The 23,746-nt window shown below is 39.2% G+C and overlaps 2 protein-coding genes across 3 annotated transcripts; one reads left to right on the forward strand and one right to left on the reverse strand.

The window, feature by feature from the left end:
• The first annotated feature begins 3,145 nt into the window (after window positions 1–3,145).
• DNAAF4 (dynein axonemal assembly factor 4) lies at window positions 3,146–16,979 on the forward strand. 2 transcript variants are annotated; one of them, XM_073303795.2, is made up of 9 exons: window positions 3,146–3,323; window positions 5,879–6,026; window positions 7,505–7,638; window positions 9,050–9,290; window positions 10,140–10,285; window positions 11,806–11,915; window positions 13,072–13,225; window positions 14,298–14,403; window positions 16,019–16,979. In XM_073303795.2, exons 1-9 carry the CDS (start codon window positions 3,201–3,203, stop codon window positions 16,126–16,128), a joined length of 1,272 nt encoding a protein of 423 aa, XP_073159896.1. In that variant the 5' UTR covers window positions 3,146–3,200; the 3' UTR covers window positions 16,129–16,979. The 2 variants fall into 2 exon arrangements, with proteins under 2 accessions (XP_073159896.1, XP_078710786.1); XM_078854660.1 differs by lacking the exon at window positions 3,146–3,323 and adding an exon at window positions 3,372–3,781.
• A 3,067-nt stretch (window positions 16,980–20,046) lies between these two features.
• Window positions 20,047–22,395, reverse strand: PIERCE2 (piercer of microtubule wall 2). The gene is made up of 2 exons (XM_073303809.1): window positions 22,180–22,395; window positions 20,047–20,644 (listed from the first exon to the last, which is right to left on the reverse strand). Exons 1-2 carry the CDS (start codon window positions 22,360–22,362, stop codon window positions 20,282–20,284), a joined length of 546 nt encoding a protein of 181 aa, XP_073159910.1. The 5' UTR covers window positions 22,363–22,395; the 3' UTR covers window positions 20,047–20,281.
• Between the last annotated feature and the right edge of the window lie 1,351 nt (window positions 22,396–23,746).

Genomic DNA, 23,746 nt, shown 5'->3' on the forward strand with positions numbered 1-23,746 from the left:
GTCCAATCCTGCTCCCACTGAAGTCGGTGGCAAAACTTCCATTTCGTTACTGCAGGTTCATGCCCAAGTCACATGTTAAAGGTTATATGGGGCAAAGTTTTCAAGTGCCTAAATCCCATTTTTCAAAAGTGACTTTGGAGAGTAAGTCCTATTGACTTTCAATGAAGATTTTCCCCTGGACATTTCATTCATGGAACCAGAAATTTAACTTTGATCTCAGTCCCAGTCCCCTGCCTTTTCCATGTAAGCAACTGCTGATGTTGCCACAGGTGAATGAGAGAAAGGATCCACAGAAAAATCTCTATTAATATGTAGTTCATGATCTGAAGAAGTTTTAGAATCCCTGCAATTCCTGATTATATGTGGATAAAATCAATAACAATACTTAACTCTCATACACCACTTATTCTTTGAACAATCCTTTGAAAATATAAATTACATGACTATCAGAAAACAAAATCTGATATCCTTCACAAACAGTAAATTAACTTTTTTGTTCTTTTTCAGAGAGAGGGAGGGAGTGTGTGTGTGTATGTATGTATGTAAGGTTGAACTCAATTTCTCTAGGTCACACTAGAACAGGTAAGTCAAGGAAGACTTCTTGGTTCTTTTGGATTTTTGCAACTAACTGCAGTGATCTGTATGCTTCTGAGCAACTAAAAACCTACTTGAATTGTAGAAAATCTGTATTGTGTGAGATTGACCCTAATGTGTTTGGCCTGACTTTCAAGGGATGTAGATCAGAAGCAGGATATATTTAATTGTTCCCCTATATTAGGCTTAACTTCGGCAGATAGATCTATTATTGTTTGTCTGATGGACTAGGTCAAACAGCAATCCACAAATTATCTCCTAAGTTTATGAAAGAGAGTGACTCCAAATAGTCAAACTATTTAAGCTAATACCTGGAATGATAAGTACAGCCAAATTACTTTTTACATGACATCTGGAATTTCCAGTGTATCACTATTCAATTTATCAGCAGCCTTCAATAGTTTTTTTTCCAGAATTTCTAAAACTACTAGCAGTCTATTATGGAAACATACTTTGGATAACAAGAGCTGCATTCCTTTCTCTGCTGCTTTAAGTGTGAGTGATGAAAAGCAGAACTGTGTGCCTGACCTTAGATCTTGGTGAGTAAATGAACCAATATTTGCAGTAGGGTTTTATTTGTCAGTTAACCTTTGCTGTAGCATTATGGAAAGACCTAAAAATAGTACTTAAACTTGCATTTATTTTCCCCACAGTAACACTTTGAGCTCCATGGAAGGTAAATTTTCATTATTTAACACAAACTGTTTACAGAACATAATAGGGCTCCTGCCCAAACTTTTTTTTATAATCTAAGAGCTAAGGCTTTTATCTTGCAATTTCTTGTACAGTAGAAACACCGGAGTTATGAGCTGACCAGTCAACCATACACCTCATTTGAAATTGGAAGTATGCAATCAGGCAGCAGCAGAGACAAAAGCAAATACAGTACAGTACTGTGTTAAACTACTTAAACATATAAAGGGAAAGTTTAAATTTTTTTTGACAAAGGAAACTTTCTGTGCTTGTTTCATTTACAGATGGTTAAAAGCAGCATTTTTCTTCTGCATAGTAAAGTTTCAAAGCTGTATGAAGTCATTGTTCAGTTGTAAACTTTTAAAAACCACTTCAGAGTTATGAACAACCTCCATTCCTGAGGTGTTCATAACTCTGAGGTTCTACTGTATGTGGATGCACCAACTCAGAGCTCAAATGCAGTTAACAGGACTCTGCTCAGGCAAAATCAGTTGCAGGATGAGGGTCTTCTAAGGCCTCAGTCTTGCAACTGGCTCTTTACAGGCACGAGGATCCACCTCCATGGAGCCCATTGCAGGATTCACAAAGTTAATGCGAGCACGATTCACTTAATTTAAGTCCTGATTCTGGAAACAGCTTCTCATACACGTGATCGGTTTTGAAAAGCTACAGCGATCACTCAGTTGCACCCAAAAGAAGTTTGCCTCATGTTAAAATGTTTAAAAATCCTGGAAAATCCACAATTTTAAACTAGTACACCATAATTATTTACACGAGTTCATTCCCTAGCTACAAACTACACAAAACTAAAAAAACACAACGTAATAGTGGCCCTGATTCTCTAAATTTTGTGCAGGGTTGGAGGGCAGGAATCTAAAACGGTACATGGCAGGTTTAACTGGTTTATTCTTGGACTCCCCGTGGCAGCTGGTGGGCTTTGCGCAGCTGAAAATAGCCAGAGCATCTGGCCCTCTGCTTTCCGCAGTTCCTCTAGCTGAGGCGAGATGGGACTTTAAGGGGCTCTGTCACCTGCCATATGACGTTGGTTGGTCTGAACTTTTTTAAATACTGTGGGCCCAAATGCCACCTCCAGCCAGTCACTGCTGGAGGTAGGGTGACCAGACAGCAAGTGTGGAAAAATCGGGATGGGGGGATAGGAGACTATATAAGACAAAGTCCCAACAAAATCGGGACATCTGGTGACCCTCGCAGAAGGCTGAAGGGCCGGGCCCTCTGTCATCTGCTCCTTTCAGAGCGTGGGAGAGAAGCTCCGTCCCCTGGCTTGGGGGGTGTGTGTGGGTGTGTGTGTGTGTGGGGGGGTCTCGTACAGCATCGGGCGAGAGGCCTGCTGGGGACAGCCTGACACAGCGTACAGGAGGCTTGCGGACAGGTGCGGTCCCAAGGGCCGCGTCTGCCAGCGGCCAGGCCGGCCTGCGCGGGGAGGGGCCCCAACCCGGAGCCGGTGCTGGAGGGGGCCCGAGAGACTGAAGAGTTTCTGCCCCCGAGCCCTTCACAGGTGGTGCCCGACCAGGCCTTCCCCTGGCGGCTGTAAGAGCGTTCCGGTGAGGCGGGGATGATGCGTCTGGCCACGCCGGTCATCACGCCCTAGCTGCCCGCCCACGGGCCTCATTGCCAAGGGCTCGCCTGGGCAGCCGGCGACACCTTGCAGACTACAAATCCCGGCGTGCAACGTTCCCCCAGGGGCGGGGATAGCCCAAAGTCCCAGCATGCAGCGGTGCCCTGGCTGGGCAGAAGTCCTCCTGCCTGTATCCCCGCTGCTCGCTTCCCGTATTACGTAACAGCGGGGCACCACTCAGGCCTGGTTCCAAACCCGGAAGTGCTAGGGGGAGGGCAGCGGAAAGTCTGAACCCTCCCCTAGTAACCGCTGCAGGGCGCCCTTAGCAGCGGCGGCCATGCCGGTCTGGGTGCGCGATTACAGCTGGCGGCAGACGGACACTGCTGTTTTCCTCTCCCTGCCGATGCGGGGTGTCCGGGTCACCCAGGCAAACATCTTCTGTACTGACCAATATCTGAAGGTGGGGCGGCTTCTGCTCTTCTCCCCCGCTCCCAGCCTGAGCAGAGCCTTGCACTGTCTTCCTTTCGCCTTCCCCACTCGCCTCTCCGCGGGAGTCCCTAGCCGCCGACGACTTCTCCGTAGGTCGGTCTGGGCAAGGAGGCAGCGCCCCTTCCGCTTCCCATCCCCTCCACCAGCTGGGAACCCGTCCTCCCGTGTCCCTTCCACTCTCATCTGTCTGTCTGACTCTCCCTTTTGCCGCTTGGACTATGGCAGCAATAGCAAAGTGAACGCGAGCAACGATTCCGGATCGCTGCTGGGCACCAAGCCTGCCAGAAGTCAGGGTTTTGTCACTGATGCTCTTCAACCTGTGCCACCAGCCGAGCAACCCTTTAAGAGAGTTGAAAGGGATTTGCAGGGAAAGGTTGACTACAATTCGTTAAAGCAGGAAGGAGAGGCCTTCAGATTTACTGCTTAAAGGTGGTAGATGTCTCTCAGGCACAGTGTTTTGTTGTTCTTCAGGACAGACACATGGTTCTGCGACCACCGTGTGTGTATGTGGATGCTAGTTGGCAGATACAGAAATTAACCTTTGGGAGCTATGTTGATTTATGTTACAAATATGCACAGGTGAAAGTAAACTGGTATGCCCCGGTACGGTGTACCAGTAAGAGCCGGTGCGCCGTACTGGGACCGGCTTTCCTAGATGGCAATTTAAAGCCCTGGGGTAGTGGCGGTGGGGCTGCGGTGGGGATTTAAAGGGCCCCGGAGCTCCAGCCGCCACTACCGCCCCGGCCTTTAAATCTCTGCCGGAGCCCTGCTGCCGAAGCCCTGAGGTAGCGGCGGCGGGGCTCAAGAGTGGATTTAAAGGGCTGGGGCGGTAACGCAGCTGGAGCCTTGGGGCCCTTTAAATCCCTGACAGAGCCCGGCCGCAGCTACCCCAGGGCTCGGGCAGCAGGGCTCAGGCGGGGATTTAAAGGGCTCGGGGCTCTGTCAGCCGTTACCACAGCGGAGCCCCAGACCCTTTAAAGCTCTACCTGAGCCCAGAGCCCTGGGGTAGTGGTGGCAGCCGGGAGCCCCCGGGGCTCCTCAGTGATTTAAAGGGCCCCGAGCTCCGCTGCGGTAGCAGCAGCTGGAGCCCTGGGCTCTTTAAATCACCCCCGAACCCTGGAGTTCCCAGCCACCCCTGCAGCTGGTAGCTCGGGGATGATTTAAAGGGCCCTGGGCTCCCAGCTGCCACTACTACAGCTGGAGCCTGGCCCTTTAAATCTTGATTTAAAGGGCCCCGGGGATTTAAGGTCCTGCCTCTTTCGGTTAAGGCCACGCCCCCTGCTCAGGTCTCTGGCCTATGGGTAAGTCCTCTAACTTACTTTCACCCCTGCAAATATGGCATATTATGTACATAAATGAATGAATTAGACAAGGGAAAAGTGATAGAGAGTTGTTTGTTTTGTTTTGTATTCCCCAAACAAACTACAATTTAGTGGGGAGTAAACCATTTAAAAACTAAATATTGATTCGTAATATAACAGTATTCTTGTTAAACTGACCTATGATAGGTGACTGGGGAAATATTCTTTAGCCACCACTGCTGCTTTATCACACTTTAACTACATGAAGCAATTTTCTGTGGTTATACTTTATCTCCTACTTTCTCTTTATATTATTGATTTAAAATCAGATATAGGGTAGACTCAGGATTTTAAGCCAAACTCCATCCGTCAATGATTTGTAATCCATTGGTCAAATTTCCCACTCATTTACAGCTCCGCAACCCTGTGGCTTGCACAAGAAAAAACGAGGGCAGATTCTGGCACCTTTGAAGAGATTTTCAATCACTGGGTGTTAGGCACTTAACTCCTACTGGAAGCCTTTTAATGGAAGTTGGGCATCAAGCTGTCTTTTATGCCTTTGAAAAGTTTCCTTTACTGTAACAAGAAGAAAAAATACAACATTGTAATCAATGCAATAATTATTGGGAAATTGTGCATACACTTTTAGTTTGTATTAAACTAAATCTTTTTCTTAAAAAGTACTTGTCAGTGTCCCGTGTTTCTCATTGTACTTTGCTGGGTGGTTTTTTTCACATGATTGCACTTTTTGTGACTACAGTATATGTAATGGAAATTGTCAAGCTGCAACTAGTGTTCCAAAGTAGTATATTTTATTACTTATTATTAGTTTTTGGTATTGGTTAATACTATAAGCATTTGCAAGCAAATAATAATTTGCATTATCACTGCAGCTCTAATTCTTTCAATGTTGTTTGGCATTTCACACTGTATACTAGAATTGGGACTCATTTATAAATGTTAATTTTATTTTAATATTTTAATGAGATGGTTAAGCTACTGTAAATGATCTCTTCTACTGCAAATTACAGTCTAGTTAGTGGAGTCTCTCTCACTCACCAGCTTTTATGATTTTCTTGGTTTATTATGAGAAAACATTTGCTAACTATTTAAAATATATGTTGGGGATTTATTATTTAGCCACAATCTTATTAAAAATTTTATTTAATGAAGCACTTTTAAAATAAATACGCATGTATATTTATTTGCTATTTACATTTTATAGGTAAATGTTCCTCCATTTTTATTTGAAGCCATTCTGTATGCTCCTATTGATGACACTAGTAGTACAGCAAAGATCAGAAATGAGACCATTTTCTTCACTTTATATAAAAAAGAAGTGGCCATGTGGGAATCCCTGGTTATGGAAAACGGTAAGTTGTCTACTGTGGAACATAGATGGACTATTTAAAAGACAGGCAAAAACATACCAAACCCTTTCCCTGCAAGAATTCATAGGTACATGAAGTAGCACATTGTAGTTTTTTTCTTTGTAACAAAGCTCATGCATTTCTTCTCTCTCCAACCTCAAGCTCTAGTTGAACAGAGTAGCAGAAACACATACACACAACAGCAAATATTAACCTAGAAAATCAAAGTTCAAAGAACCTTAACTCTGCCTCATTAGCAACCCTTTGAGAAGAACCAGAAACTTAGGCAATGTGAGGCTGTAGCTAACACACAAGTTACTTCCAAATGTAAGAACACATTTTATTGGATTGATTTATTCTTAATGCTAGAGAGTGATTCCTCACTGACATTTCAACTGAAACCTTTCAGTTTCATCACAAATACTAATGACTTTGGGATTATGAAGAGCCATTTGAACTCCTCAGCAGTATACAAACTTGCTTTTGGGATAAATAACAGCAAACTTTCTGCCCTGATCTCCAAACAAACTCTTGCTTCCAAATGTATAAGTATTGTTTGAAATTTCTGGTTTATTGTATTTAAAATTGCCATAAATAGTCCATAGCTACACAAACAAATCTAAGACCAGAAGTGACTATGTGTCAAGTGTATGGAGCTTTGGAAAGGCAAAGGATCACATTTGATGTTTGAGATGTGTATAAAGCTAATATCCTACAGATGACTGCGGACTTAAGGAAAATAAATCTGAGCTTTCAAAACTCATTTTTGTAAGGTTACCTCTTATATAGTAAGTGTGGAAGTATATGTTGTGTGAAACATGGAATGCTGGCAATGGCATGGGGCAAAGTAAAGGTTGTTTGGGTGACTTCAGCTGTGCATGTCCATATTTTCCAGCTCTTGGGGAAGATAATGTTTATGAATCGTTTTGGGGGAGAGGAATATATGGGTGTGTTCGAAGAAAACTACTGGGTTTTCTTTTTTTTTTTTTTCTCTCCCTGAAATACCAGGAACCTTAGATTATACAGATAGATAGCTATCTCATTTCATCATTTTCTGTTACTGCTGATTGCTTCCTTTTTGCATTGCAGTTATGTTTGACAATGAAAATAAATTAGCTTAACTTTTGTTATAGTTGCTTTCTGTGTCTTGTACTGTGCAATGTTTGGATAGCAAGCTCTGTAGAGGAATATTTAAATCCAAACCAAATTATTCTTTGTGAGAATTAAAAAGAAAAACGAAACATTTCTACAGATTATAGGTCTTGTCGAACCTTATTATAAAACATAGTAGTTGTGTTTAAGTGTAGTTTATATTGTCCCTTTTAAAGATGTGATTAACAGAGGGTTGTATTGTGCACCTGGGTGGGCTACATTTTTGCCACTCTGTCTCAGATACAATAATGAGAGAAATTCTCTTGTCCTGTACACAATGAATAACACATGAACCTCAGTCTTAAATTTCTCAAATGATTTTCTTTCAGGTGACAAAGAGAAAATGCAGAGAATAAGGGAGAATGCTATAATAAAAGCCCAAGAGAAGGCAGATGAAGAGGAAAAATCAAAAGCTGTTACAAAACGAGAACATAACAAATATGCTCTGGAGGCCACAATGAAGGTAAATTTATATGCGACTTTACAATAATTAAATACAAGAAATATAATCTTACATAATTTCCAACTAACCTGACAGGTTTGGGGTTAAATATGCTGTTTAAAAATATCTTTTCTAAAGTAGTCATCTTTATTAAAGTGGCAGGAGAATTTGCATAACTCTTAATTCCTCATTTACTTTTAGTTTGGGTATATCCATATAGAAGAAAACAGTTGTGAAAAAATTTGGACTGTTAACACATTAATTATAAACTGACTTTTTTTTTTTTTTTGGTGAGATCAGGCAGGTGTTGGTATCTAAAGGGAGATTAGGATTGCAATAATTTGGCACAAAAGGTAAGGTGAGCTCTATATATGGATTAAGCAATGTAGACTCTAAGAAATATTTTATTCACCTTCGTTCTGGAATATAAAATTTGTGGTATGCAGCTTTTGCGCTACGGCTGATCCTTAGTCACCTACCTCTGTTCTACGATGCTTTCACTCACAAAAAACGGTAACTTTTATATTCCTTTATTTGCACCAAATTGCTTTTCTGCATACCTCATGAAATGACCATTTATGTTAACTTTTTTTGTTGTTAAGATATTCATAAAATGCAAGAGGACTGTCAAAACTTCATAGCTTTTAAAAATATAACAAGCAGAATCTTAGAGCTTTCAAGATTGCATATGCAGGAATCACTTTCAGCGTCGGGCAAATGGAGTTATTTCTTGAGTAGACATGTGTTAGCTATTCTACATGAGCATCTAAGTTTCAGGAGAAGTGGGAAATTAAGAATAATGTATTCAAATGAAACTGTATATTTTACAGCTCTAAATTTCCCTGAGATACTGAGCTGAAATGTAGCTAGGATACTGGGGTAGAACCCTTACTCTCTTGAATAGTGCCATAGGATCTTTTGTAAGCAGAAGTGGTCAGAGACTCCATCAGAAGGGTGTAGCAGCTCCAGTAGCAAAGTATTCCTAAGTATCATGCTGGAGGAGTGGTCCATTACTGAATCGAAGGAAAGAATGTTACATGCTAAGCTTCTACATAGTCTTGGTGAGTCTCCCACCAAGTACTATAAAGCAGCCCAAAGTGCTAAGAAAAATGTAGTTTCCTCAGAATAAAACAACTCAATAAGCATCACACTTTCCTAAATTTTCCTAAGCCTGCCCCTCTAATAGTGATATTAAAATAGCTTGAGGCATATGTTTTTCAAGCTCTGTGAGTTATTTTACGTATTAATACGTATAAGCCAATCAGTTTCCTCCTTTTCCAACTATTTGTCTAGAATCCTTCAATTCTGTATATAATGTCACATATTAATAATAGTGCTGTGTAGAATTGGGAAGATACTTATGCACTCTCATTTCTGTTCTGCTCATTTTCACCAAACGTTACGTGTTCTGATAGTTCTGCAATTCAAACAGCTAGAAGAAACGGAGAGAAAGAGAATTGAAAATCTGAAAGAGGAGGAGCGAAAGAAGGTCACTGAGGAGCTGGAGAGATGGAAAGAAAAGCAGAGAAATGAGGAGAAACAAAGAAGGATACAAAGAGAAGAGGAAATACGCAGAGAAAGGAAACTAATAGAGGAGAAGAAAAAGCAAGAAATAAATAAAGCTAAAACTCTAAATGCAGGAACTTCCAAGACTAGAAGTATATCTACAAGAGGTGGTATTTGTGGAATAAAGTTTTACCTTTTTTATAACCTATATACTATGTTTGTGGTATTAAAAATTCAATTCTTAAACCTTTCTAGGCGTTTCTGGTATGTTCTACCTTCATATCTAGGTACTGTACTGAACTACTTATTTTTCTTTTTGACTCCAGTTGGTTTAGTCTCTTGTTTACTTGCTGTCAATGTATTGAGTCACACGTAAGGGGAGATTTTGGTTCTTAGCATTTTTTTTTACCCTTTCTTTCCTTCCGAGCCCCTCAACATAATACTTCATTGCAAATAATACCATTCCATTAAATGCTGCTTCTTAATGCTAATTAATTAGTGATTTCTGTGCACTCCTAAACCACAGAAGTATTGGATTAAAAAAACCTTCTCTCTCATGGAACATAGCTACCAAGTTCCTAATACAAGCGGAAATGCCCCAAAATGTTACATGATATTCAGTGTAAAATATACTGCAAAATGATTGGGTGACTTCTGCATATAGCCTTCAGTGTAAGCCCCCATTTTCCAAACCTCAAATCTGTCCCTGTATCTGAAATTCATATGAAAACCAAAACTGATTTATATGAAACTCAAATTTTACAGAGGTTTTGTACATCCTACAGGAATTGTACATACTGTGAGTTTACTGTGTATGGCGATATAACCAACTTGCATAAAAAAGTGTGATTTTAATGTGTTTAGAGCTATTCCTTCAGGACACAAAACAGAAAAACTTGAGGTGCACTTCTACTTTATAAAACTGTAAATTAGGTCTACTTGAAAATATGATGGGGAAAGGAGAAAATGGAAAAATAAATTTGCTTTCTTCTATTGTTCTACTCCTATCTTTGCAGCTTGTAGTTCTGAAAATATATTTTCAGGGAAGTTAAAAGAAGAATCTTTCCCTGCTCCTCGATCTGCTGGTACTATTAAAATTAGTTTCACATCTCGAGTGTTTCCTACAGCTCTCAGAGAATCCCGAGTAGCAGAAGAGGAAGAGGTAAGGATATTTTTCCATTTTGTGAGGGTGCTCTCACTGCACTCAGAGGTGCTTGTAGTGCTATTCATTCATGTGGCCAACTACAGTCCTATAGGAATGGGTCTTCGATTGCTTTACTAAACCAAGCAGGGAAGCTCACATTTTGGTAGTAATACTGTTGGAAATAGAAGTTACAATGTGGAAGTCTTATTCTTGACATGAGACTGATACATCTTTACCAATCTTCCTGTCATTTCATGAAGTCATATGTACTTCTCATTTATTTTTCTTTGTTGAAATTAGTTTAAACTAGAGATATTGTGAGCCATTGAAATGGTCACTTCTAATTTAACCGAGATACAAATATATTCTCTTCTATACTTATGTGGAGTAGTGGTCATCCACCTTTAACTTAAGAAAGCTATATCCCTTATTAAGCAATTCCTGTGGTTGTAGAGTGCTGAGCATTGCTTTGGTCCTTCCTGTCATCCTTTATATATTTCTTTGAGTCCTGTATTTTCTATCGATTTTCCTACTGAATATGTACAGGTTGCTAAGTTAGTTTGAAAAGTAAACTATTCTATATCACTGATCACACTTTTCATCACGGATAAACTGCAAATAGGAACCTTGGTTGTACTGTGTAATATGACTATTATGGCAGGGAAGACAGGACTATAAATTGAAGTAATTGAAATAATTTATATTAAATGTTGGTCTGGAAAAACAGTCACATTATTTCTTGAAATTGTATTTTTAAAAGAAACATAACGGTACCAAGTTATTGTAATCACCTTGAATATGTACTATAAGTAAGGCCCTACTTAATTTGTGATATTGCAGAAATTGTGGATCCCACAATATTTGGCTTCAACTGCAATTTCGACAGCAGGAGCCCGACCATACAGGAGGCTGACAGTGGGAGCCCCTGTTCTCAGTCCTGGATGGCAGCTGAAAAGACACCAGTTTCCCACTGATTCTTCAATCTTATTTATGTGTAATATTAAAAGAAATGTTTCCAACTAAATCACTATTCACCTAAGATGTGATTGTTCAGATTTACAGAAATAGCTTGTTTTTATTTTAAACAGTTTTAAAGAATTATACGTTTATACTTGAATTCCATACCAAATTTCACTTCACATACAAGGATGAAATGCAGTCTATAAATTCTATCCTCTTGTGGGGTTAAGATCAAACTAGATTATGACATTTTTTGGTCTAAATTCACAATCTGTTCTTTGGGACTCTGTTGGATGAGCATTGATACATTCTTCTTTGTAATCACAATAAACAAAAAACAGTTTAGTAGTCAGGCAGTACTGCACCCTTACTGCTCATTTAGAAACAAAATATATGGGAAAACTTAGAGCTTTTCTGATCTTGAATCAACAGCTAGGTGTTTCTACTAAAAATGGGGTAAAGAAATATTTCCTCAATAAGTAAGTGAAAGGATGAAAGCAAAATGAAAACCTAAATCTCAAAAAGTAAATCAAACAAACAAAATGCTAACACGTTGCACACACATCTTCCTACCACAGTGGCTGCATAAGCAAGCAGAGGCTCGTAGAGCAATGAATGCTAATTTTTCTGAGCTGAAGGATTTAAATGAGGAGGAGAAGAACCCAGACTGGTTGAAGGACAAAGGAAAGTGAGTTAAACTCATTCCAAGATATGACTACAAGCATGTATCAGAAACATAACTACCGAATACATTATTTTTCGGAAGTTAAATGCTGATTCCGTTTTTTAGTGTAGAAAATTTTTAGTTTGTATGTTATCTTTCCATGCAGAATTTTATTTTCCATCATTTTCACTGGACGATTTACAAATAATGTATACACCACATCTTTGAGTTCCAGGAAAAATGCCTTATAGTGAGCCTGTGGCTTAGGGGATAGTGCACTGGATTGGACTCGGAAGACTGCTCTGCCACAGGCTTGCGAGGTCACTGGCCTGCTTAGGCAAATCGTTTCCCTCCCTGTGTCCATGTGTAAAATGGGAATAATGATGCTGACCTCCTTTGTAAAACTCTGCAAACTATCGATAAAAAGTGCTATATAACAACTAGATGGTATATTAATATTATTGTTATAATATGAGAAGCTCAATCTGTTTAGTTTATTTAAGAGAAGGTTAAGAGGGGACTTGATCATAATCTATAAGTACCTACATGGGGAAGAGATTCCTAATAGCAGATGGCTCTCTAATCATGCAAAAAAGATCCAATGGTTGGAAGCAGATGCTGACAAATTCAGACTGGACGTAAATTGCAAATTTTTAACAGGGAGGGTAATTAATCATTGGAACAATGTACCTAGTGATGTGGTGGGTTCTCGATCACTTGAAGTCTTTTAAATCAAGACTGGATATCTGTGTAAAAGATACGATAAAGCCCAAATAGAAGTTATCAACTTGATGCAGGAATTACTGGGTGGGAGTCTATCGCCTCTGTTATTCAGGAGTTTAGATTAGGTGATCGTTATCTGAGAAAAGTCTGGCATTAACGTCTATTAATTGTCTGCACCATATCCATGGAAATATGATCTGCTTTTCCTGTTCTTCAGTGCTGTGTTACCTTACTTTGTCTTAAACTTTTGCCAACCTGGCTGCCAGCATGAAGTTTGAGTAGACTGCATCTACATTGTTTATTATGTCATCCAAAATGTCATAAATGATCAGTTTTTAATGTTTTTTTTTAACTTGTTTGAAATTGTTAATTTAGTCCAAATTGTTTACAGTAGATAGGCATTCTGTATTGTATTATGTTTTCCTTGTTTAAAATGTACTTTTTATTATGTTTTCAGCAAAATGTTTGCCACAGGAAACTATCTTGCAGCTGTAAATGCTTATAACCTGGCAATTCTGTTAAATAATAAGATTCCAGTACTGTATCTGAATCGTGCTGCTTGTCACCTTAAATTGAGAAACTTGCACAAGACCATTGAAGATTCATCTAAGGTATACATATATTACACACAAAGTAGATTTTTATAGTTAATCTCCGTATAACATGGATATGATATTAAACTAACATATAGCTAATTTTTCTGTCAAGCAAGAATGTAAATACTTATGGACACTATATAACAGCTTAAGTTTGATACACAGACAATGATGTATCAACATTTTGGATTGTTCAGCCCTAATGATAAATAAAATGACTATTAAAGGGTTGGATAAAGGAGAAATGATTGGCTAATGATGGTTTCAAAATTTTGTGTTCATGCAGTATAATCTAACAAGTTGGGACTTGATAGTACAGTAACTATATTTTTAATAAAATAGTGCCCATCAAGAAAAGAACATAAACAGATATACTTACTCTTTTAAAAAAGCTTTTAGTGACAAAGGTTTATAGAATATACCCACATAAATTTCATAATCTGTCTTTCGTTCTGCACTTAGTATGAAGAATTAAAAAAAAACAAACCCAACAATAATCCAAAAGATTCTCTTAAAAGATTGCTGGAATGTCTCAATATTTGATCAACCACTGCTTGTGGAAAGACCGAAAATCTCTATGTTCTGTTATCTAATAGTGCTTCAGCACAATTTGTACTGTGTTTTTACTTAGTTTACTAAAAAAATAAAAAAACTCATTACCTGACACACATGGATATTTTGAAAAAAATGGGTCCCAAAATCTTTGCTTGAACTAAGCACTCCATGAGGCTCTAAACTTATTTCTCCTAGTAACTGTAGTAATGAGATTAATATTTTGTTTGGAGCACTATTTGTGATATTGGACTATGATAATGGAATATATTTGCTGTTTACAAATAATCATTAACACTTTATGCACCAACCTAAGATCCAGATTCCCTACTGTGGGACAGTTTACACTTTTAAAACTGCACTTGCGTTTTCGCACCTGCAAACAAATTGTGAATGCAAATCATAGTGGTTACACCACAAACCAGGTAATTTAAATGAGAATGCAGATTTTTGTGGGTGCATGTGTATCTGCAAATGGGAGGTTAGGCCACAGAAAATCTGTCTCTAAATATCTTGGATATTTTTATTTGTAAAGGCACTAGAATTACTGATACCACCTGTTTCAGACAATGCTGATGCTAGAGTGAAAGCTTATGTGAGGCGTGGGACAGCATTTTGTCAGCTGGAGTTGTATGCTGAAGGTAAGAATTCAGGCTCTGAGTCTGCAAACTCTTATGTATGTGTTTAAAATTACATGACTGTAATCCCATTAGGATCAATGGGCTACTCATATGCTTAAATCTTTTCAGTATTGGGGCCATAATGTTTAAAGAACTTCTGTTTTATTGCTGAGATACATATATGTATAGTATGAAAAAACATACAGTTACAGTTTATATATCACAAAAAGTGAAAAATCTTAAACTCCCAAATTTTTCCAAAGACGTAAAAATATAAACTGTAAATATTTTCTTATGAAGTCATCAGAAACAAGTCTTTTTAAAACATTATTTTTATTCTGAAATGTATAAATTTTTGACAGGTAAAATATTTTCCCCTGTATTTGTTAGAAAATCTGTAATAATGGTGCGTATCTATCGAGCTTTCTAATAATATACCATTCTTATCTCACAAGGCAAAGTTAAAAATGAGAGAGAAGGTATGAGGTAAATTTTTTAAATGCCACTATTTAAACTTGTATTTTTTTCCCTCTACTCTGGTCATGTCCTCTCCTTTTGAATCACTTTGTTGGCTTTTCTCCTGCTGTTTCATATCCAGTTTGAGACTATATAAACCTTTTCACCTCTTACATTTGTTTTATAATTTCTTATTCCCCCTTGCACTCATTATGGCTTTTCAGACTACTCTATTCACAGGTTATGGCTTTGTCCGCACTAGCAATTCTGTCGGTAAAACTTTTGTCAGTCAGGAGTTTGAAAAAACACCCCCCTGACCGACGTACGTTTCACCAACAAAAGTGCTGGTGTGGACATTGCAATGTTGCTAACGCCGCTTGTTGGCGGGTGGTTTAACTGTGCTGTCAGGAGAGCTCTCTCCTGCCGGCAAAGAGCGGCTATACTGGAAACCTTACGGCAGCACAGTTGTAGCGTTACAACTGTACCTCTGTAAGGTCCATAGTATAGACATAGCCTTAGTTTTCTTCTTGCATTCTCAGCTTCATGCCTTCCTACATCCTTTTTCTCCTCTTCAGAATCCACTTCTTCCAGAAATCTTTCTTATTTTCTTCTCATCAGTATTCACTGCATCATTGCTTATCTGAACAGTACATGTGTCTATTCTAATTTAAACCCCAATCCTGCAATCGAATCCATGTGGTTGGACTTAGTGCCTGTGTGCGTACCTAATAACTTCAGTGGAGTACCACAGAGACTCAAGTCTCTGTCTGTGCAGATCCATTTGCAGGTTTGAGGCCTTAGGCTGCAGGCTTTTTAGGGCAAAGATGTGACAAAGTGAGTTTGCAAGGCACCATGTAAATATATAAAAGGTTCTGTTTGTGTTTTAGAATAATGTTGTAAGTTTTAATAATAGTTTAAGATTTTAATATAACTGTGTGATATTTCCATTAGAAACCATTGTTAGTCTTATGAAATTATTAAATTAACTTTGGGCTGTATGAAAATATTTAAGACCATATTTTGTTCTGCTCCAAATCCCATTCAGTAAAATTATCTGAAACTCAAGCTGCCCTACCTTTACTTGCATATAACTTAGGGAAAGTTACTTCCAACTAGCTGTTAAAAAGTATAAATACTGTTGTATATAGGATTAATAATCTGCTTGCTGTATTAATATTAGGTCTCCAGGATTATGAAGCTGCTCTCAAGATCGATCCTACAAATAAAACTTTAGAACAAGATGCTGAGAAGATTGAACATATGATTCATGGAACTGCACAAGATTCTTAACAAAGGCTAGAATCAGCATGGTGGTGTATTTAACAGGTTGGAATCTGGAAAACCCTTATTTCAAATTCTGCCTGAGCCAGTGAAGTCACCAGACATTTTTGTTCTGCGCTCATCCCAATTATAAAATTGGGTAAAAGAGAAGATACTTCTCATAAGAACTACTATAACTTGGGTAAATATAGTGCAGAAAGAGAAGTAAATAATACACATTTTATTTTCTTACCTGTTTCCGAAATTGTCATTTGTTTTTTTTTATGAAATATTGGCTAGCCTGAATAACAGAACATACTTTACTATATTTAATTTCAAATCTGTTATTAAGTAAACAAATGTAGTCTCATGGATTTTTAAAACAACTTCAGTGGTTAGTCAACATTATTAACTATGTTCATAGTTCTGCTACCAAAGTTAAAGTGCTAATGTAGAAAGGAACAGCCATCAGAACTGTTGTGGAATCAGAAGTCATCCAATTAGAAATATTTCACATAGGACTAGAAATTAAATAATGCTCATATTGTATACGAATTTGCCCAAACAAACAACCCTAAAACACTTCCTTAAAAAACTGGAGCCAAAATATTCAAATATGATGCGGTGAACTTTAAAGGCCTGATTTTTCAGTTGCTCAGCACTAGAGGCTCCCATTGAAGACAAAGTTTTCAAAACTTGGTGCCTCTCAAAATCAGGCTATGTATTTAGGTGTCTAATTTTGAATTTAGGTGCTTAATATCAGGCATACGACTTGGGAAATCTTGGTCTGGAGAAGGGTTAATATAATCTTTGTAAAATGCAGTGAAATGTTATTTGAGTATTAAGCAATGTATATTAAATGTTTCTAACCCATTCAAAAAGATTTGACATATATTGATTGAACTGACCGAACGGTTATGATGCAATTGTAATTTTGTCAGTAGTAATGCATTTTAAATGAAAAACAGCAAGCCTGCTGTTGGCTAAATACATCTGTAAATCTCTTATTTCATAATGGCATTAATTTTGTTATAAAGTGTCCTATTAATGATCACTTAAACCTGCCAGAATCTTAAGGTACATCTACACAGCAATTAAGCACCTGCGGCTTGCCTGGGTCAGCTGACTTGGGGTTCCAGGGCTTGAGCTGTGGGGCTCTAAAATTGCTGTATAGATGTTTGGGCTTGGGTTGGAGCCTGGGCTCTGGGAGGAGATAAGTACATGTGGTTGTGGGATTGTTGTGGATAACAGGATAGGCGCTTACCTGGCCCTGTTTGAGACTAGGAAGCCCAACAAAATATGACTACCTTCCCAAACAAAACCAAGTTGGGCAGCCCTAGAGATGAGGAAAAGAGGAGAAGCTGAGAACCAATAACCAGTTGTGGATCCCTGATTCTCCTCCAGCCCCAAAGCAGGTTAGAACAGCCTGCAGGCTGCCTTAATTTGTGCCAACTGGTTACGGTCCCTAAAGACTACATCCCAGCTGGATATAGTGAGAACACATTGTTCTCAAGCCACTTTCTCCCTGCTCCTAACTTGCTCCTTTCTTGCCCAACGTGTTTCCATGCTGCAATGAGGAAAGTACTGAAGCAGGGGTTACACTTGTTCTATGTCCCATGGGGACTCTCTCATGCCTGGAGAATCCCTACAGGATATGTGAATGGTTTCTGCTCCCTTAATGCCATCTGCATTGCCTAAATGGAGTGGAACAGGTCAGAGAATCTGCCCTCAAAGTACTGATTGTGGTCCTTTGACTTTTTTGAACTAAAGCTTGGCCCTTAGGCTGAAAAAATTGGACCCTACTGGATTTGTTAATGTGGTCTGGGATACAGTTCTACTTATTTTAAACTTTTGACTGTTATTTCTGAGTATGCTTGGCATTGATGGTGAACAGCTATGATGCAATACTTGATCTCATTCTGAATTTCTTTCTTAGGTTACTAATTTGTTCCTGATTTGACAATTTGTAAGTAATTAGTAAAATAGATAACTGCTAGAGATGTTATTTCTTTGGTATTCATGGTTGCTAAGCAGGTATCAAAAAACATTTTCTAAAGTGTTTAATACTCCATCAGCTCACAGCTGTAGTTTGCATTTTTGCACTGAATGAATGTAGTGGTCAAGCACTCTGGACTTGGGTTGGAGCCTGGGCTCTGGGAGGAGATAAGTACATGTGGTTATGGGAATGTTGGGGATAGCAGGATAGGAGCTTGACTGGCCCTGTTTGAGACTAGGGAGCACCAACAAAATGTGACTACCTTCCCGAACAAAACCAAGTTGGGCAGCCCTAGAGATGAGGAAAAGAGAAGTTGCATTGCCCAAATGGAGTGGAACAGGGCAGAGAATCTGCCCCCAGAGTACTGATTGTGGCCCTTTGACTTTTTTGAACTAAAGCTTGGCCCTTAGGCTGAAAAAATTGGACCTTACTGGCTTTGTTAATGTGGTCTGGGATACAGTTATACTTATTTTAAACTTCTGTTATTTCTGAGTATGCTTGGCACTGATGGCGAACAGCTATGATGCAATACTTGATCTCATTCTGAATTTCTTAGGTTACTAATTTGTTCCTGATTTGACAATTAGGGAATTTCTGACACTCTGGGAATTTTATGCAAGAGGGCTCTACCATTCCTTAGAACCAGTTAGCAGACACTATATTATGCTCTCTTTAAGCATAGTGAAGCAGCTGTGCATAATGCCTCCCAGTGCTCCCTCTGTTTGTTATCCCTAATGCAGGGCTGTGATTAGCATTCACCCATTTTTGCTAAAATGTAATTTTTTGTTTCTCACTTATTCTGAATGCCTCTTCTTTGGGACCTAAAGACACAGTTACTGATGTTCACAAGATATTATCTGCCTGAAGTTTTCATTTATTCTTTGTGTGTTTTCCTCTGAGCTGTCTGTTCCATGCAGTGAATGTTTTATTCCAGAGCATGTGATTTATACTTAATCTTCTGTTCAGACTATATTTTACACATGAGGACAAAATGAACCATTCTTGCATAAAATTCCTAACCCAACTTTTAGCTGCCCTCAACCCAATCTCTATATTTGTGCCATCAAAACCCCTATTTATCAAGCAAACATGTGTGTACCTAACAAAGATTTGTGTGACTGAATTCCCATTTACCTACTGTTAAAAATATGGTCAAATATAGATGTTCAGTTACTTTTGTTTTCATATTTATGCACCCTTCAGTCTAAATTAGTATTTTAAGGTGCGTATTGTAACAGTGCCTATAGATTAAAACATTTGTCTCACATGCAGACCTCAAAGGGCTGTACATGGGGAAAACTACATTGATAAGAATAGATGGCATCCCCCCTTCAGCAACTCAGAGGCAGTGTGCACAGCTTGATTTTGGACACTACATTACAGCCAGTAGGTTGGCTGCAAACTGTTGTATCACCTCCCTTATACTTGCGTTGTGTTCTAGTTGATCAGTGTGTTTATCAGATCCACTGGCTGTTATCCTGACCTATGCAAAATACTTTCCCCATGTTTTGTGCAGAAAGTTTACCACTGAACCTCTTCTCCATGCAGAACTGTATAGTCCCAACTCCACTTTATGCAAAAAAGGTTGGGAACAGCTTTAAGGTTTTGACTTTCCTCAACTGTGGAAGGAGTTGCAGAATTTGTCTCTGCGTAAGTTGCACAGTACAAATTCTAAGACTGAAGCAGAGCACAAACCTGTTAAAGGACAACCTACTCACATCAAAATTATATTGAGACAAATTCTGCACTCACTTACCCTATTGGCTTCCTTGGGGTTGCAGGTGGTGGAAATATTGGCAGGATTTGATCAATTAAAAAAAAAAAAAAAAGTCTGGCCTTGTAACACGGGATCTGACACTTGTTTTGAACATTAATCTCAAAGATCTATCCTCTTAAGTGAATTTCTGTTGCACTTAGCTCTTTAATGTACAAGAAGTGTTGTGTTTAACACATTCATTTAAAGAGAGATACTTTATTCATGTATGGGTTGATGCATAGAAATGTATTAACAAATACTCACTTAAAATCCTGTTTACTACAATGATCAAAAAAGTGTTTTACTGTAATACGTATTGCCACTTTACTCCCAAAATGGACAACAAAAATAACAGTCCTGCATTTTGTTTTCCCAAAACTAAAATGAGTAGTATTTCAGTAAATACGTGAGAAAAGTAAGATAGTACAATTTTACAGAGTATGCTGCATATTTGGGTAGTCATATACCCTACTTCTGTCAATGGCAGTGTTTATATAATTATGTTGAGTCAAACCACAAATTAACAAATGTTTTGTAAATGTTTCATCTTGTGGATGGTAGGTACACGGTACCATTTGGGAGGTAGGTGGTATAGCACCATATTCACTTGAAGTTGTTTTAAACAGTAAAAGCTGAGGGTTTGTCAAGAAATTGTTGGTAGTGAGTGTCTTTGGGTCCAACATACAGGAAAACACAGGATTGCCAGGATTTGCACAGGAAGGCAGTTGAACAGATTTGATTTTCTCCGTGTGGGTACTTGATGGTAGCATCTCAGCAGAAGTCATTTTCTTTTCCTAAATAAGAGATAATTTTGATGAGTTTCTTCTCTTTATAAATAACAGGACAAAATTAATATTTCAGTTAGATTCATATTAAATCATTGTTTTTATTAAACAAACAGATATTAGGAATCTGATCACTACATAAGTATATTATTAGTTTAATTACTTGTGTATGGAAAGTAATGTGTTTCTTGCAGAAGAAAGCTGCAGGGGAAAAAAAGCCATGAAACTAAAAGGAATTTTTCCCAACTTTCACAGACTTTTGTTGTATGCTTCTGCAGTGCATTGTACAGGTCACTTACATATTATTCAGCTATTTACCTGGATCCAGTTACTTTAGTGGTGTGCTATTTTAAAGATGGTAAATAGGTAAGCTCCAGCAAAAAGTGGCACAATGAAAAGAGGGTTATGTAGCATGCGAAACCCATGCTTAGATTCAGACTCATTCTTTCACTCAAATTTATAATACCTTCTTAGTGGGTTAGATTTTTGGGAAGGAGGAATAATAATAACACAACATGTTACAGCTTCAGTATAATAATTCAGAAAGATTAATTTGCACAGGGGAAGGGGCTAAACAATGCTGCTTATATTTGTGGGAGAAGGGGCATTTTGCATAATTCTAAACGTTGTCCTAAAGTTTTACATTTATTTTTAAATGGCTTGATTCCAAGTAAGTGTAATTTTAGAGTAGTCTAGTAATTTACTGATACAATCCTCTGTGTAGGCACTGAAGTGAAGGAGCAGCTAATTCACATCTTTGTTTCTACTGTTTCTAGTTTTCTGTCAGTTTAGAAGGGCTGCATTTATAGTTTATATTGTGGAGGGCCTATTATATTGGAGGGGGGATAGAATTTTTTTTCAAATTAAATTTTAGAATGTGTGGAAAATTGCAGAGACCTGATAATCCTGGAATATTTTTTTTTAAAATACCATACCTTAGTCATATCCGTGGACATAAGTTTATTTGTGAAGGCTCCGTTCCACAGTAAAGAGTACTCCATAGAATTAAATAATCAGTAATTGTTCATTACTAACAATTATCAGATGTGACATGGTGACTATTGTCCTGGGTAGCCATTTGCTTGAATTATAGCATTCACTAAAGTTTAAATATATCTAGCATTAGTGTTCTTTACCGTTTCATAAAGAAAAAAAATTGTAGATATCACTATGGAACATTGGGAAGAAATCTTTTCCCTTGAGACTGAAGGTTGGGTTCAGGTTCCATACACCAGTGGTTTTCAAACTTTTTTTCTGGCAATCCAGTTGAAGAGAATTGTTGATGCCCATGACGCAACGGAGCTGGGGATGAGGGGTTTGGGGTGTGGGAGTGGGCTGAGGCAGAGGGTTGGGGTGCAGGTATGAGGGCTGTGGAGTGGGGCTGGGAATGAGGGGTTCAGGATGTGGGAGGGGGCTCTGGAATGGGGCAGGGGGTTGGGGTGCGGGAGGGGGTCAGGGCTCTGGGCTGGGGGTGCAGGATCTAAGGTGGGGCCAGGGATGAGAGGTTTGGGGGGGCTGGCGCAGGGGTTGGGGCATGGGCTTACCTCCGATGGCTCCTGGTCAGCAGTGCAGCCGGGGTGCAGAGGCAGGCTTCCCGCCTGTCCTGGAACCGTGGACTGCGCAGCGCCCCGGAAGTGGCCAGCAGCAGGTCCGGCTCCTAGGCAGAGGCACATAAGCGGTTCCATACGGCTCTCGCCCTCAGGCGCTGCCCGCTGCCCCAGCTCCATTGCCCGGTTCCTGGCCAATGGGAGCGCGGAGCCGGTGCTTGGGCAGCATGCAGAGCTCTGTGGCCCCTCTGCCTGGGAGCCGGACCTGCTGCTGGCCGCTTCCGGGGTGCAGTGCAGTGTCAGAACAGGTAGGGATTACTAGTTTTTACTGGCCGGCTGCCAGCAAGGTGACCCAGTGCCTTGCATTCCAGGTCACAACCCAAAGTTTGAAAACTACTGCTATAGACCCTTTGTCTAATCCTATTCTGATTCTATAATTCGGAACTAGACAACTGCTAGACGTGGCAGTCCTTGGATGAGCTATTCTAACCAAGATCTGATGTGGCTGTCAAAGGTGAAAAGTTCCCTCATTTTTTCAAATATGGCATAAGATTGATGCCTTGCTGAGATTTCCAGCTTCACTAAAACAGTCTAATCTGTGTATGCATTACTGCTTGGCTCAAGACAGTGTGATGTGGAGGAGGAATGAGCACAAGGTCCAGCGTCAGGAGGCTTAATGCTGGTTCTGCTATTGCCTTGTGGCATGGCTTGAGCAAATCACTTCCTGTACTTTGTTGTGCTTCCTCATCTGTAAAATAGGGATATTAATGTTTACTCAACTATTTCACAGTGGTGTTGCAAAGATTAGGCCTTTTCTACACTCTTGAATATCCTTTATTGGAGACATTTTTTTTATTTCAGAAGGTGGAGAAAGCTACTAGGGGAGAGGCTGTTCTAGATTTGATTTTGACAAATAGGGAAGAACTGGATGAGAATTTGAAAGTGAAAGGCAGTTTGTATGAAAGTGATCATGAAGTGGTAGAGTTCATGATTCTAAGGAATGGTAAGAGGGAGAACAGCAAAATAAAGACAATGGATTTCAAGAAGAGAGACTTTAGCAAACTCAGGGAGTTGGTAGGTAAGATCCCATGGGAAGCAAGACTAAGAGGAAAAACAATTGAAGACAGCTGGCAGTTTTTCAAAGAGACATTATTAAGGGCACAAAAGCAAACTATCCCACTGCATAGTAAAGATAGGCTTAACCAGGAGATCGTCAATGATCTAAAAATCAAAAAAGAGTCCTACAAAAAGTGGAAACTCGGTCAAATTACAAAGAATGAATATAAACAAAGGTATGTAGGGACAAAATTAGAAAGCCCAAGGCACAAAATGAGATCAAACTAGCTAGACACATAAAGGGTAACAAGAAAACATTCTAAAAATATATTAGAAGCAAGAGGAATATCAAGGACAGGGTAGGCCTCCTTACTCAATGGGGGGAGGGGGGTGGGACAATAACAGAAAATGTGGAAATGGTAGAGGTGCTTAATGACTTTTTTGTTTTGGTTTTCACCAAGAATGTTGGTGGTGACTGAATGTCTAACATGGTGAATACCAGTGAAAA

This window comes from Lepidochelys kempii, chromosome 10, assembly GCF_965140285.1.
Source record: "Lepidochelys kempii isolate rLepKem1 chromosome 10, rLepKem1.hap1, whole genome shotgun sequence".
In the NCBI taxonomy this organism is placed as follows: Eukaryota; Metazoa; Chordata; order Testudines; family Cheloniidae; genus Lepidochelys; species Lepidochelys kempii.